The following is a 16,676-nucleotide window of genomic DNA, read 5'->3' as shown; positions in this document are numbered from 1 at the left end:
CTTCCTGGGGTATTCTCCACATGGCCTTTATTATTTCTAAAGAGACAATCCCTGAAAATGTATATAAAGATGCAGACCACCCCCACCTGTTTGTACACTTTTTTGGCAGTTGAGCAGAGCAACTGCCATTCACAAAGTTCTTTTGAAAATAAAGAAAACCCTAAGAATTCCCCATGAGAAGATGGGCTAGTCCAAAACCTGTCGGTTCTGTCAGATTTCTACTACCTACTGTAAGTGACAGCAACATAGGAGAAAAGTCATTTATGTCTAATTTTACACTGGACGAAATCTACTTATTTGTATGTGTTTACGTTATTTTACATTTTTTACGGTTTTCATGATAGTGGTTCCTTAAGATATTCGTACACACAAAACTCTAAATTGCATGACGGTTTCCACTATAAAAGTTGTGTGTGTGATCAGACGGTTTGATCTGTCGTGCTAGGACTTGTCTGCAGACAGTCTGTCACGCGTTGCATACTTTTTATTATTTAGTATTTATATAGCACCGACATATTCCGCAGCGCTGTACAGAATATATATTGTCACTTAACTGTCCTGAGGGGCTCACAATCTAATCCCTATCATAGTCTTATGTCTATGTTTGTATTGTGTAGTGTATGTACTTACGGAGCAATGATTGCACAAACCGTTCTCCGTTAGCTGTTTTGAGAAACATTTGTATACAGAGTGTATGGGCCTTAGGAGTAAAAAAAAAAAGTCACCAGCTTACAAGAAGGCCATGATCTCCATGCAGGACAATGCCCACATGCATCCAAGTACTTTACTGCTTCATTCTCCAGGACAGATCTAAGAGCTGACTGAATAGTAACCTGGCCCCCTTCCCCAGCTGACTTCAGTCCAAGGGAGAACTTGTCATTCATCCCACCCATATGACATTTATAGGGATCTGACCAGCATTTGCTTAGGTTGCTGCTTCAGTGAAAGTGCATCTAATTCTATGAATGAGAGGCTCACTGAAATCAGAATGACTATACTGGTCATTCCACATTTTTTTGAAGGCTAAAAAGGTTTCTTACAGGTTATTACCTTAATTTTCTAATAGTCTGGCACACAAATAATTGCCTGAAGCTGTGGTACACGCTGTATATTTCCCCCGCCAAACTATCTTTTTACAAATTTGATGTAAAACATATGTTTGGATTGATTGACATTGTATTTCAACAACAAAAACAATCCCGAGGAATACTAATAAATGATGAATCCAGTGCATAGTTTTTTGCTTAGAAATTGTCAAATAGTGAATTATTACTGACATCAGTAATCAGAATAGACGCTTGGGTATATAAACCAGATATTGTCCGGCTTTTATCCTGTTGGAGATGCTCACCCTGCATTACTAATACTGGTGTAAGCAGCGAACTTCCCTCAGCCTTAAAGAGAACCCGAGGTGGGTTTGAAGAATATTATCTGCATACAGAGGCTGGATCTGCCTATACAGTCCAGCCTCTGTTGCTATCCCAAACCCCCCTAAGGTCCCCCTGCACTCTGCAATCCCTCATAAATCACAGCCACGCTGCTGACAAACAGCTTGTCAGAGCTGGCTGTGTTTATCTCTATAGTGTCAGTCTGCTTCTCTCCCCTCCTCCTGCAGAACTCCAGTCCCCGCCTGCATCCCTTCCCTCCCTGCTGATTGGAGGGAAGGGACGGGGGGCAGGGACCGGAGCTATGCAGGAGGCGGGGGAGCAGCTGAGACTGACACTACTGATGTAAACACAGCCTCACAGCATGGCTGTGATTTATGAGGGATTGCAGAGTGCAGGGGGACCTTAGTGGGGTTTGGGATAGCAACAGAGGCTGGGCTGTATAGGCAGATCCAGCCTCTGTATGCAGATAACATTCTTTAAACACACCTCGGGTTCTCTTTAATAGCTCAGAGCTGTTTCTCTCCTGAATCAGAATACAAGTGCTAATACAATCGTTTTTGTGGCATTACCAGGTGTTTAGCGATATCCTGCCCAGTTCCTCAGGACATGCAGATTCCATTAGTCAACAGAGCCCCCTCTCTGAAGTGATTTTAGAAAAGACATATACTAAAGTGCAGGGAATGGTTACCAAAATCCTATTGTAATTACTCTAAACTAGCGATCTACAACTCCACTCAACTGAATGCAGTTGCAGCAGCAACCATTATTCACAGCCAGAAAAGTAGAAGTAAGCTGCCTGTTGACTTGCATTAAACTTTGTCCTGCTCTTTTTTTGTGTGTGTGTGCTGAAGCCCCATGTTCTTTTGTGCCTTCCCGAGCCTAAAAGTGGCCACACACCATACAATAAAATGATCCGATTTTACAGCAATTCAATTAAAAACGATCAGATCTCCCGAAAGAATCAAAAGCTTTTTTTCATTCTACTGAAAAATCTGATCGGATTTCCAGTTTTCTTTGATTTTTAGCGATCCGGAATGCCAGATATTTTTCTTCAATCTTTCTAAAGATTGTATGGTGTGTGTTAGATTGTCAATTTAATAATATACACACCCTAGCAATTTTCTCAGTTTCCAATCATTTTTATCATAATTGGGGAAAAATTGAACACACGTGTGTGGTACATTGGTCATATTTTTGAAATGTTACAGTCAGAAAAATTGATTGCTATTCTTAAACTGAACAGATTTTTTTAAAAAATTGTATGGTGTGTGGCCACCTTAACCTCCTTGGCGGTAATCCCGAGCTGAGCTCGGGGTATGCCGCCGGAGGTCGCCGCTCAGGCCCTGCTGGGCCGATTCCAAATCTGTAAAAAGCAGCACACGCAGCCGGCACTTTGCCAGCCGCGTGTGCTGCCCGATCGCCGCCGCTCCGCGGCGATCCGCCGCGTGCAGCGGCGAAAGAGGGTCCCCCCAGCCGCCCGAGCCCAGCGCAGCCGGAACAAACAGTTCCGGCCGGCGCTAGGGGCTGGATCGGGCGGCTCTGACGTCAGGACGTCGACTGACGTCCATGACGTCACTCCGCTCGTCGCCATGGCGACGAGGAAAGCGAAACAAGATAGGCCGCTCATTGCGGCCTATCTTGTTACTTTCGATTGCCGGAGGCGATCGAAAGTACGCTTCCGGAGCGCCCTCTAGTGGGCTTTCATGCAGCCAACTTTCAGTTGGCTGCATGAAATATTTTTTTTTTAATTTAAAAAAAACCCTCCCGCAGCCTCCCTGGCAAAATAAATAAACCGCCAGGGAGGTTAATGCAGAGCGGCAGGGAGTGCTTCATATTCACTTGATCCAGAAGCAGGATTCGCCCTCCTCTTCCACCACTGAGCAGCACTGTAATAAAGACATCCTCCTCGGGTCCAAATCACAAGAGAAGACATCTGAATGGGACCCGAAGGGAGGATGTCAGGATTACTAAGCCAATCTCCTTTTCCACCACTGAGCGGCAATGTAATTAAGACATTCTCCTCCGGGTCCAGATCACATGATAGGACATCTGAATGGGACCCGAAGGGAGGGAGGGTGTACGCATTACAGAGCTGATCTCCTCCTCCATCACTGAGCGGCGATGTAATGTAGACATCCTCCTGCAGGTCCAGATCACAAGATAGGACATCTGAACGGGACCCGAAAGGAGGATGTCCGCATTACAAAGCCGATCTCTTCCACCACTGAGCGGCGATGTAATGTAGACATCCACCTCCGGGTCCAGATCACATGATATGACATCTGAACACGACCTGAAGGAAGGATGTCCACATTACAGAGCAGATCTCCTCCTCCAGATCCAGCTAACATGTCAAATCATGTGATCCGGACCCAGAGGAGGATATCAGCATTACAGCACCACTGATGATAAAAGAGGGCAGTCAATCAAGCAAGGGCAGAGCGAATCCTGCGCCTGGATCAGGTGAATGTAAAGCGCTCCCTGCAGCTCTGCATTGGGCAGCCCAAGTTTAGCCGGCTGACGCAGCCCTACTTGAAGCTATCTAAAACAAGATCACTCGGGCAGGAAAGATAAAAGATTACAGCTGCATATCATGTTAAAGTGGCAATCCGCAGCTAACTAGTGAACTTTCTTATTTTAAGCAGACATGGGTGTAGCCAGCCACCTGTCACAGACCAAGCTCATTTGTAATAGAATGACAAAGTACGACCCCAAAAAAAAAAAAAAAAAAAGTATGACAACATACCGGCATAACAGGCAAATACCACCAAAAAATTACCTTAGCAAGAGAACGTACAATGGGGTTTTCCATGATTCCCTTCAGGAATATGATATCGATTTCTTCTGCCCCCGTTGAAGAGGGCAGATCTGTCAATTTCTCCAATACTTGCTGCATCTCTGTAAGGAAACAAAATATTCCATTAAATTGCAGCCTCACACAACAGTCAGTTATGAGCAGATGTCACTGGGGAACAGTGTTGAGCAGAGGGTTCACTGTAGATGCAAAATTCTGCGCATACAAAGAGGAAAGCTGAGGTCAGCAAATCAAAAAGCACTGGCTGGCCATCAATTAGCCGGCAACTGTAATCAGCCGACAGTGGCTAGCACTTGCTTTGCTTACCACTCACTGCTTCAGTTTCTGTGTGTAAAGATTTGGATATTATGCAAATTCTCTGCTCAAAACTGCTGAACACTGATAAATTTCTTATCCGATTAAATTATACAGAGTTGGATGACATTTATAGCTAGGACAGTTTAAAAGTGGCCTCTTTTCTAGTGTGTTACCAATTCTGTCAGCATACACCTCTGCTGAGGAACGAGGATGATGCGTGAGGGCATGTGCATTGCTGTAAATATTATGTGGATTTTTTTGAGCATAGGGTTGTGCACACGCTGTAGGAAGGGCACGCAACATTATTAAAAAATATACCGTACTTCCTTTTCAATTTGCAGTCAACTGTTCTGTCAGCAACTTTAAATTATATTTTCTTGCAACCACAACAGTGGATGGTTCGGTTCAAAAAGCACTTCACCGTCCTATTCAAGTAATTGGCTCCAAGTAACAAAGAATCTGGTTTTTCTTTTTGTACATTTACTATTTGGGTAATCAAAGAGAGGGGACACTCCCATTTTACATTTTCTGCTGGGAAATGCAAAGGAGGAGATGGATAGTGGATACACTCAATTTATTCCATTGTGAGGTCTCACTAGAAACTTTCTATAAAATATTCTGGGTAGTTTTACCCTGAAACTGGAGTGACTTGGTAGTGACTTGGTAGCAGCTGATCTGGCCCTATACTGAGACAAGCACCCAGCAGGAGCTCTGTATCTCTGTACTCGGTATCCAGCCACAAGAAGAACATTTACCTTGCATGTTATCTGCTAAAGATGGTCAATGAGATCATAAGCAGCCTACATGCAAGCTTAATGCAAACTGTACACAGCCTGGAACTGGCAAAACAAAACCATTCTATCGACCAATCATAACTTGAATATATGCCCAGCTTTAAGTAATCCTCAGCTGAGACGATTGTTTTGGGTCTTTAAAGAGAACCAGAGACGAAGCACCCGAATGTATTTTATTACATTTATCAGTGGGAACATGTTAGAAAACACCTACCCTGCTTTTAGTTTCATTCTTATCTGCTTAATTAGTCTATTAGCAGCTGTGATAAGAATCCCCGACTGGCTCAGTCTAGGTTTGACCTGCAATCATTATAGCTGAGTCACTCTTCTGTGTAATCTTTTCAAGCCCAAGCCTGCCACCTCCTGGCTCAGATTTCCTGCTTTGCATACTGAGAGCTGTGATTACATGGGAGGGGCTGCTCCTGCTGAGAGAGAATCTCTGAAACAGACAAGTGTGGCTGCAATATGATCTGTGTGCTGTGTGCACTCTGCATAGATAATGACTGCAGTTTCATACCTATGAGAGACACTTCCTACAGGCAGCTGCACATCATACCAAAATGAATGCACACAGATGAAAGGCTGCAGCAGCCTTTCTCATATAGCCTAGATAGCAGCCTAGTCTCAGATAGCCTAAACAGCACATCCAGAACAACTCATAACCCGGAAGCAGAAGGGATATGAGGCGGCGGCCATATTTGATTTTTCCTGGAGCAAGAATGGATAAAAAAACACTAAAAAAGGCACACCAGAGCAGCGAAATTATCAGGTAGAGCATTTATTCTTTACAAGCTATCGACTGATATGATTATTTTGTGTGAAACGTTCATCTCTGGTTCCCTTGATTGGCATGAGAGGACAGCAATTGAGCATGTGTATGAGGCATGATAAACGTGCAACTGATTATGCATGTGGCCATGAACAATTTCATTTTCTTCACCATTCCCCAAGCTCTACCTCAATCCCAATTAATGAGAAGCTCACTATACTATTCGGTTTTCATTCCTCTTATTCTTGTAAGAAGCTGAAATAATATTTGCCAAAAGCATTCCAACATACAAAGCTGAACTTAACGGTATGAAAATTGGCATTCAAAATGTATCTTAAGAACCCACCAAATCTCCCTTTCCACTGGAACATTCAGATGCAGAATTTTCACATACTTTCACTTAAAAATCTACAAGTGCAATGCTATGGTTTTGTTACGAGCCTCATCGGCAGTAGAGCTGGTGACCACTTTGTACAGCATAAGTGTTTATTTAACTGGTTGTGGACCTTGATGGTTAAAATCTATGCCCGGTTTATGTCCTGTTATTCAAGCAAGGGCATAGATTTCAATCATCCCCGCCGAGTGGACATCACTCTTGCTCCTATTTAATCTGCTGTCACGCTGACATCAGAGCTTCCGCAACTCAGTCAGGAACCAATTTCATTGGATCTTGACTTCATGATTACTGTGAGTCAGCCATAGTAATCCCTGAAAAAATAGGGACCAGAGCAGTCCGGTACAAAAGTGGTTAAATAAAAGAGCTCTATATACAACAGTAAAAAAAAAAAAAAAATGTATACACATTTCAGTACAGTATCAAGTGCGGGGGGGGGGGGGGGGGGGGGGAATCAGAATACAGGATCGTTAACCATGTAACAAACGCAGTACATGATCAGAATCAGACTGAACTAAATAGCAGGTAATGAGCAAAGAGTTCAGGCAGTACACAGCAGCTGAGCCCGAGAGCACACTGTGCAAAAATGCATCCACTACTGAAATAAACATGCAATTCTGCAAAGTGTGCTCCCAGCCTAATGCAGCTAAAGGCCCATACACACGTCGGATTTTCCCGGACAGGTCGTTTGAACGTTCTGTCATTCAGTCGTCCGCACGCCAAATTGGGCGTGTGTACAGTCCGCCGTTCGGGTGATAAGATTGGTCTTGAGCGATCCGCCCGGAGGTATTCCACAGCTGACTGCATAATTGCTGAAGGATAACAGGGGGCCATAGAGTTAGATTCCACCAGCCCATATGCTTGTATGGCAAACCGCATATGCTTGAATTGTATCACCACACTAAGTGTCACGGACAGCGCAGCCAACACACAATCACAGTTTATGCGCAGCCAAGGCTATAACAGGAAGAAACAGGGAAACAGACATACAGCAAAGTCCAGACACATGCCGTCCACTGGAGAAATGTGGAATTGTAAGAGGATGAACAGCTTGTACAGAGTCTCTGGTAGATAGTACATGTCCAAAGCAGTCCAAACATGAGATGCCACCAACAGGTTAGACTGGCAATTGCAGGACTCCTAACAGATTTGAAGGGTTTTTAAAGGTTTTAGGTCTTGAGCACAAATGACCTGAAAAGAGTTTGCCTTTTTCTGCTGCAAAGTGCATCACTCATTTACATGAAATTCCCCCATCTAACTTTCTGTTTAAAAGACGCTAGGGATATTTTTTCCACAAAACTCCTTCATGAGCAATTTTGCGGTCTCAGTGAAGACTGTATTTGCCTTCTAAATAATGCATTAGGTGGCTAAACTGAGGTGCCCTGGGGCCCCTCCTATTTCCCTTAGAGATAAAAAGGGGTTACAATTCAAAACTAAAGCCTTTACTGGCTAAATGGGGCCATGTAACCACGTGACCTGAAAGGGGTGTGGCAAACCAGCAGACATACAGAGGTAATAGGAGAGACAATACCTGCATTTAGCACCATGAAAAAACTATATGAAAAAAGCAACATTAAAAACCAGAGCCAGTCATGATACATTTACCATTTTTATTTTGACCCAATATACACAGCTGATAAATAGAGAATTGTTTTTATCCCCTCTACAAAATGTGCAATTTCCCTCTGAAGGTACTTTACAATAAAAGAAAAGTAATAATTTAGGATTTCACAACAGCAATATTTGATAAAAAGGTCAGTTTATATTAAGGTGACTGGACAGGTTTCCAGATTTTATCTATTTTTTCTCTCTCCAGCTACAAAACGCAAATAAAAACAGAAAAACAAACCAGAAAACCCCACATCTTTCTACAGAAAATGTAGCTTTGGTATGTGTACAGCTATAGACATGTTTTAAGATGCCCATAAACGGTACAATATTCTCTCTCATATGTGATCAGATTTTTGCGATCTAATTTTACAGAAAAACCGCACAGTATGTGGAGAAAATTGACATGAAACGACTCAATGATTAACTGGGTGATTTTTGTATCAACTCCAAAGCCCTAGTAAGTATTATGCCTAGAAAACACCATGCAATTTTTCATCAGATAGATGGGTGGATAAATAATTTCTAACAGTTTCGATTGGCTTTCCGATCTGATCACTTCTATGCAAATCAATCAGAAAAAAAGGTTGGAAATCAGATCAGACCTATCGCAAATTATCTATTCGACCCATCTATCTGACAGGAAATTGCATGGTGTGTACCAAGCTTTAGACTTAGGGCCTGTACACACTGGCTGCGTTGCACTGCCTTTTTAAAGAGACTAACAATTTTTCAGCCTTATTTCTTCTATCCTATAAGTTCCTATACCTGTTCTAATGTGGTCTGGATTACAGCAGCCATTTCTAGTTGCACTGTCTCTGTAACATATCTAATCCTTTCTTTGTCAAGCTTTGTCGACCCTGGGAGGAATGGGCCGTCTCTGCTGTCATAGGGACAAGTTATGCACGCCCCCTCCACGCTCTGTGTGCTTTGTTTATTAGTCACAGACAGGTCTCTGCTCAGTTTCAGCTTGACTGTGTTGTGAGGCTGAGGGGGGAGGGAGCTGCTGTCTGTCACATGCTGAGAAACTGCGACTAATCCCAGACTGGAGTGCAGATAATTCACTATGTAATAAAATCTTGTAGTATACTGTAGCATGAGTATATACATATACACATATACACACACACACACACACACACACACACACACACACACACACACACACACACACCACTTCCTGGTTAGCGGCCATGTTTTTAGCTTGTAAACACTGTCTAAAACTGGCGAGGATCGCGGCTTGGACCTGCAGAAATGGCAAAGAGGAATCCAGGATATTATAGTGACTCGATTGGTATGTTTTTTATTATAAAAAAAATCGTACAGTACAGATTCTCTTTAAAATCGCATGCAAGAAGTCGGACCAGTTTTGGGTACCTGGAGTTGGTGGTTTCATAAACTGAGGAGTTGGAATCAAAAGATTTTTGCACCGACTCCACAAGCCTGCCGTTCATGGCCACCTGTAGAATTCTTAACAGACATTTGTTTTGTGTCATCTGCATTGCATAGCATCAGCAAAGATTGTAAGGGGTCACCGAAACCCTGGTAACCACCACATACACACAGTCCCACAAAAAGCAAGCAGTGTTTTAGAACTGTACTGCATAGCACTATATGCTAATTAGACTGGGATTTCATATAATTACAGTATAATAGCTTCTAAGCCCAGAGCACGGATGACCTGTTTAGCATTTGCCTTTTTCCCATTACAGAGCGAATCACTCATTTACATGAAACCACCTTATCTAACCTTCTGCTGAAAAGAAAACAAAGGATAATTTTTCTCATTAAACTCCTTCATGAGCAGAACAAAATTTGCTATCTGAAAAAGCAAGGACTGTATCGGACTTCTAAATAATGCATGGGACAGCTGAACTGAGGAGCAGAATACTGGAAATGCTGTTCATAGCAGCTGGCAGGCATATTTTATGATGCTTGTTCGAGAGTGAAGCCTGGTACACACTTTCCATTTTGATTGGCCAATGACTGACCAATTTTACCACCTCCATGTAGTATGAGGGCCAACAGATTTTGACTACTATGAACAAATTGTGTAGGTAATAACCCATACTGCATGGAGGTGGTAAAATTGGTCAGTCATTGGCCAATCAAAACTGAAGGTGTGCGCCAGGCTTAAAGCAGATCAGAGATGAAAAACTAACTATAACAAGTAACTTGTCTATATATTTTATCTAAAGTTTAGATAATTCACACAGCATATATAGCTGCAAACAGCTTAAATAGAAAATTATTTCTTCCTGTGATACAATGACAGCAGCCATGTTGTTTGTAAGCATTACACATAGGCAGGCTTATCTGTATCTTGATCACTAAGCCTGTGGGAAAAAAACCGAATCCCCCTCCTCCCTCTGAAATCAATGGCTAGTAACACCACCACCTCCTCCTCCTGCCCAGACTGAGCTCCCATGAGCCCTTGCTACTGCCAAGGCTCTCTGAAAACCTGTGGGCGTGGTTTATTTAGTTTATAGGGAATTAGAGTATTAAAACAAAAAAGTATTTGGCTTGAGGATTGCCCTATAAACAAATAGGAAAGAAACACAATTATGCAAGGAGTAAAAGTTCACCTCAGATCCACTTTAAGTGTGCATACACATACAATTTTGATTGGCCAATGACTGACCAATGTTACCACCCCCATGTAGTTTGAAGGCCAACAGACTGATTACCATGAAGAGACTGTGTAGGTAAGCTTTCATACAACATTTAAATGGTAAAAAGATTGCGCCGTAAGTGGCTGCAGCCCTGAAGCACTGCAAATCCACCTTGAGAAAAGCACCAATCAAAATTGGATGTGTGTACGCAACCTAAAGAGGAAAAAAAAATCCTCAGTTTCACCAATTCCAGTTTAAAAATAAAAAGCGCTATTAAGATAGATTAGAAAGAAAAAAATTAAAAAAATAATTTTTGTTTGGCTATTTCTACAGTGTATCACAAAACTTGGATTGCCGTATGTTCCTGTCACAATTTAAGGTGAGGATTTGGATTCTGTAATAAATGCTAGTGTGTATTTTTCACTATAAACTGAGAAAATAAGTATTTGTAATGGCAAAAATCAATTTTATTAGTTCAGGGAACATGTATTCCCCTTCATCAATTAGTGCTGCAGAAGATAGTGCCAGAGATGTGCACAGGAGCGATGCCCAACCGTGCACAGATGTGCTTCAGCTACAAGACTAATATCTACGTCCTCGTGGCTTAGATGGAAGTCACAGAGGACGTAGATATACTGCAGTGGTGGAGGAAAGTGGTTAAATACTATGAGCAGATTGTGTAGATAAACCCTCTTGCTACATGGAGGGGGTAAAATTGGTAAAGGATTGGCCAATCATAATTGAAAGTGTGTACCAGGCTTTAGCCAGAAAATATGCACTAAAATTTGACTGGTTGTTAAAGTACACCACAAGGGAGAGGGATATGGAGGCTGTCATATAGATTTCCTTTTAAACAACTTCCAGTCTTTCTGGCTTAAAGAGGAACTGTAGTGAAAATAATTAATACAATTGCTTTTTTGTGTGTGTGTGTTTTTTTTGTTTTTTTACAATATTTTACAATATTCATTCAAAGATTATTTAGTCAGTGTTCGTCCATTGTAAAATCTTACCTTTCCTGGATTTACATTTTGAAATTTATCACAGGTGTCCACAGCTTTAGTCCTGCCAGGCGATCTACATGGAATGATCGTTTAGGGCTTGTTCACACCTAGGGCATTTTCGCTATTTTTTTTAAGCGCTGGCGATTTTGAAAAAAGCGCTTGTGCAATGAATCCACATGGGACTGTTCATATCTGCGCATTTCGTCAGCTTTCCGCTGACCAAATTTTCTACTATGGACCTTATAGGAAAACCGACAAAATGCTCACAAAAACGCTTTTGCTGCAATTGCATTTGTGCTTTTAAGAATAAATACTTGGCATTTATTCTTCTCCGTGTGAAAGTTTTCACTTCCTGACTTGTGTCAGGAAGTAAAAAAGGAATCACTCTGAAAAGCGCTTTACATAAACCATAGCGCGCACATAAGCGCCAGAAGCAGGAAAAAAAAAACATCACTCAAAATTGCAAGGCAGTTGGAAAAAGCAGTTATTTTCCATAATGCATCAAGGTTCACAGACAGAAAACTGTCAGAACCATGGTCATGACATCACTGTGGGAGGGCTTTTACCACAATATCAGCCATAAAGACTCCCTGATTACCTATTTGAGAAAAGGTAAAGAATTCTCGTGGAAAAGGGAGTATCGGACCCTGATTGGGATGGAGTTAGATCCTGGTTAATGTTCCTCTAAGTAGTGTCTGAATCCCACACCTGGAACCTAAATGGCATTCCGAGTTGCCGTGGTCTTAACTTTTCTTTAAAACTAAACATATATTTCAAATTCCAGCATTACCTCTGTATCTTTGCAGAAAGATTTGCAGGGCAAATTGTCTCATTTTCACTGGATGAATAGTTTTAAGCATTCACTGATGATCAGCGATTCGTGCAAGCACGGTTTTCACTCAACTGTCACCTTTATGCTATGTAAAGATGAGGAGGTGCTATCTGCAGACATCACTGGTTATCAGTGAAACAAGAGGAAATTGGAAAAAAAATGTGATAGCGTATTCAAAACACATCTCTCTCTAACTGGAAGTCACTGTATCAACCGGAAAACAAACATGTACAGCAAGCTAGTGAGGGAATTCTAGTCTGCACATGGGGATACACAGCAAGCCATGCTCACTGGAGTGTGAACACAATGGAAGCAAGCTCACCACTGAGAAACCCGGGGCAATGACATATATTGCAGTCTTTTCTGGAAAGCGTAGTGAATCTCCTCTTTGGTTCCCATTTGAGTGTAGTGTAGACTATTGGCTAAGAGCCATCTTGTGTGTGCCTGGGACTTCTTTCAAGGTCGGCTCAGTTTGTGACAGACTAAGTGAGTCTCAGAAGATACGTCAGATGGGTGAAATGACGATTAGGTAGGTCACCACCCTCACCACAACCACATAAGGAAATACATTGCACTTTCAGTAAAGGATCGATCAATCCATTCCTTCAGAATTTGCACAGTCCCCATATCAGTCTCTGAGGTGAGATCACCTATGGAGCCAATACAATCTCCATTAATCATTAAACCTGTGGAAACAAGTCTGTACACAATTATAACTAATAAATGTCCTTAAATCCCATAATCGCTGTCTAATGCTAGGCATACACGGCTCGTTTTTAAGCCATTAACCACCCTGGCGTTCTGATTAAATCGCCAGGGTGGCTGCGGGACGGTTTTTTTTAAATAAAAAAAAAACTATTTCATGCAGCCAACTGAAAGTTGGCTGCATGAAAGCCCACTAGAGGGCGCTCCGGAGGCGATCTTCCGATCGCCTCCGGCGCCCAGAATAAACAAGGAAGGCCGCAATGAGCGGCCTTCCTTGTTTCGCTTATATCGTCGCCATAGCGACGAGCGGAGTGACGTCATCGACGTCAGCCGACGTCCTGACGTCAGCCGCCTCCGATCCAGCCCTTAGCGCTGGCCGGAACTTTTTGTTCCGGCTACGCTGGGCTCAGGCGGCTAGGGGGGCCCTCTTTCGCCGCTGCTCGCGGCGAATCGCCGCAGAGCGGCGGCGATCAGGCAGCACACGCGGCTGGCAAAGTGCCGGCTGCGTGTGCTGCTTTTTATTTCGTTAAAATCGGCCCAGCAGGGCCTGAGCGGCAGCCGCTGGCGGTGTTGGACGAGCTGAGCTCGTCCAGACCGCTCAGCTGGTTAAGATGGCTCAATAGATAATTTCCGACATGTCCGATCTCCTGCCCGATCGTTTCGCTGTTCGATTCCAGATAGCAGTGAATGGAAACAGATAAGAAAAACTAGCAGAAGATAAGAGACTTGACTGCAGAATTGAGCGGCGAAACGATCTGTCAGAATTCTAGCAGTTTTATTTATGCAGGAAAAGCTGTCATATGTGTGTTTTAAGTTTTAATGTTCTATGCAAAATTGTATTGTAAACTGTGAAGTTGGGTTACTTCTTTAATATATTGCTCTATGACATCTTAGCATATTCCAGGCTGTAAAGCTGGCAGATAATTGACGTACTGGTTACAAAAAGCCAGAACATTCTTGTTTATGTTAGTGCGTGGCCTTGACATTTGAAAAGAGGCTTCTGTGTAAAGACTGGGAGCAAGTTAAACTCACATTACTGCAGCAATCTTATTTGCTCATTAATTACACATAGATATTATTCATCTAAATATTAATGATCAATACAGTCCTTCTAAAGAAAGAAATAGTTATTGTTAAACCCTATATAATAGAATTTAATGCTTTGAAATATATTTTGAAAAGCTGGATTATGTCAGTGATGATTTGGGTCTGTGAAACATTCTTGTGAGATTGTTTTGGTTTTAGAGGGGTGCAGACGTGTTCTTGTACAAGGCCGTTACAGCCAGCAAGGAAAAAATTCCCAGCTAGAGAAAGTCAAAATATGAAAGATAAAACAATAAGGTGTTTTCCCAATTAGTTAAAGATGATTCAATGATGCCACCTGGCGGTTTAATAGTCTTATAAAATTAATATTATTTGTTATGAAATGCTGACCTCTGCCGGTTGAAATTATATATTTATTAATCAGAAAGACAAATATATAGAAATTTTATATTATTAAGATTTAATATGCAATTATTTCTTATATGATTAATTGTTTTAAGAAGAATTATATAATAAGCTTTATATTTAAATAAGTATATTAGAAGCCCTGTATGCTTCGAAGGCTCTTACAGGTCCAACATAATTATCAGAGAACACTTTATCAGAAATGTGTCATGAATGACATTGTTTAGTCTCAATGTCTGGGGCAGCCAGCAGACAAGATGGCTGGTGACGTCCATTTTTAATTAACTGCGTCAGAAATGACCCTATATCAAAGGTCAAGCACTCCAAATGACGTTAATTCCCACAAGATAAGGTAATTAAGGAATTTATAAACAATAATATTATGATTAAGGTATTTAAAACAAAAAAGTGTTTTAAATGTCAAAGATAGCGAGCTACGCATGGAAGCTTTAGCCAATAAGAACCTGGGATTCAGGAAAATTCCAGATTAGGCAGCCATGCTTCCTATCCCTATAAAAGTAGGGGCTGAAAGCTCAGTTTGCAGAAGTCCAACAATCTCCTGAGAAGACATGAGGCAGAAGCTACCTTCCCACAACATAGATGCTGAAGAGATGACAGAGAAGGGGTAATATGCTTAATATTCTGGTGATTTACTTTATTAATTTTTCAGCATTAAGTTTTGTTTAGATGTTAGCAAGAAGTTTTATTAGAAGCTATTGTTTATGCTATTTCTTTAAGAAGATTACTACAAGTTTTACACAGCTATTGATACAGATGAGACTACTTTTGATCTTATTCTACATAACACAACTGTTATATTCTTTTTTGAATGTACTTAGAAGATTGATGATTGCTTGGCTATAAAGGCCTTGATGAGATGGAATACTGGTAGAAGGAAACACTACTTAGAACTGTTCATATTTTGTATATATGCTGTATGATAAGCAAATTTATACAATTTTTTATATAAACTCATATACTGAGTGCTCTGATTCATTTCAAGGTACACCGTCAATCTATAATTACTGTTATAGAGGGTTCAGACCCCACTATGCCTTGTTTCACCACATTCTTGAGAAAAAGGAGGACCTGCGTGTCCTTGAAATAATCGTGTGTTATGCTGGGCATACACAGCTCATTTTTGCCGCTCTATTCTCCCGCTCGATCTGTCAAAAACCTGAGCGGTTCTTGCCTTTTTCATGATTGCTAACTCAGTAAAGGACCAGCCCTTAAAGCGTTGCACTTTAAGGGCTGGTCCTTTACTGAGTTAGCAATCATGAAAAAGGCAAGAACCGCTCAGGTTTTTGACAAATTGAGCGGGAGAATAGAGCGGCAAAAATGAGCTGTGTATGCCCAGCATAACACACGATTATTTCAAGGACACGCAGGTCCTCTTTCCCAAGAATGTGATGAAGCAAGAGCAGAGCACCCTTTAAAAGCGAACCTTAAAGTGAACCTTAAGCCAGAAAAAAAAAAATGAGTTTTACTCACCTGGGGCTTCTACCAGCTCCCTGCAGCAGTCCTGTGCCCTCGCAGCCACTCACTAATCCTCTGGTCCCCCGCTGCCAGCTAGTTTCGTTTTTGCCGACAGGCCCGTCAGGACTGGCCACGCGTAGCTTTTTCCGCATTCCCGACTGCAATTAGCGCTATTGCGGGCCGCAATGCGTACAAAAATACGCGTTGCCGCATTACGCACGCATGTATATGCGGCAACGCGTATTTTTGTACGCGTTGCTGCCCGCAATAGCGCTAATTAGTCGGGAATGCGGAAAAAGCTACGCTTGGCCAGTCCTGACGGGCCTGTCGGCAAAAACAAAACTAGCTGGCAGCGGGGGACCAGAGGATTAGTGAGTGGCTGCGAGGGCACAGGACTGCTGCAGGGAGCTGGTAGAAGCCCCAGGTGAGTAAAACTCATTTTTTTTTTCTGGCTTAAGGTTCACTTTAAGTCAAGTAAAAAAAATGAGATTTACTCACCTGGGGCTTCCCTCAGCCCCCAGCAGCCGATCGGTGCC

General features: G+C 42.1%; 1 protein-coding gene across 4 annotated transcripts in view; it reads right to left on the bottom strand.

Annotated features, from left to right (window-relative positions):
- Positions 1–16,676, bottom strand: part of PALS2 (protein associated with LIN7 2, MAGUK p55 family member) — a 190,705-nt gene that overhangs the window by 92,487 nt on the left and 81,542 nt on the right. For 2 of the 4 annotated variants that reach the window (XM_068236026.1, XM_068236023.1), the window contains exon 2: positions 4,168–4,286. In XM_068236026.1, the coding sequence (XP_068092127.1) occupies positions 4,168–4,284 (117 nt within the window). In that variant the 5' untranslated portion in view covers positions 4,285–4,286. Of the gene's footprint in view, positions 1–4,167; positions 4,287–7,447; positions 7,870–16,676 lie in introns of those variants that run through there. The other 2 variants (XM_068236024.1, XM_068236027.1) reach the window with 2 other exon arrangements.

Source organism: Hyperolius riggenbachi, chromosome 5, assembly GCF_040937935.1.
Source record: "Hyperolius riggenbachi isolate aHypRig1 chromosome 5, aHypRig1.pri, whole genome shotgun sequence".
Taxonomy (NCBI): domain Eukaryota; kingdom Metazoa; phylum Chordata; class Amphibia; order Anura; family Hyperoliidae; genus Hyperolius; species Hyperolius riggenbachi.
The sequence above is the reverse complement of the archived record's forward strand: the minus strand, read 5'-3'. Positions and strand labels throughout refer to the sequence as shown.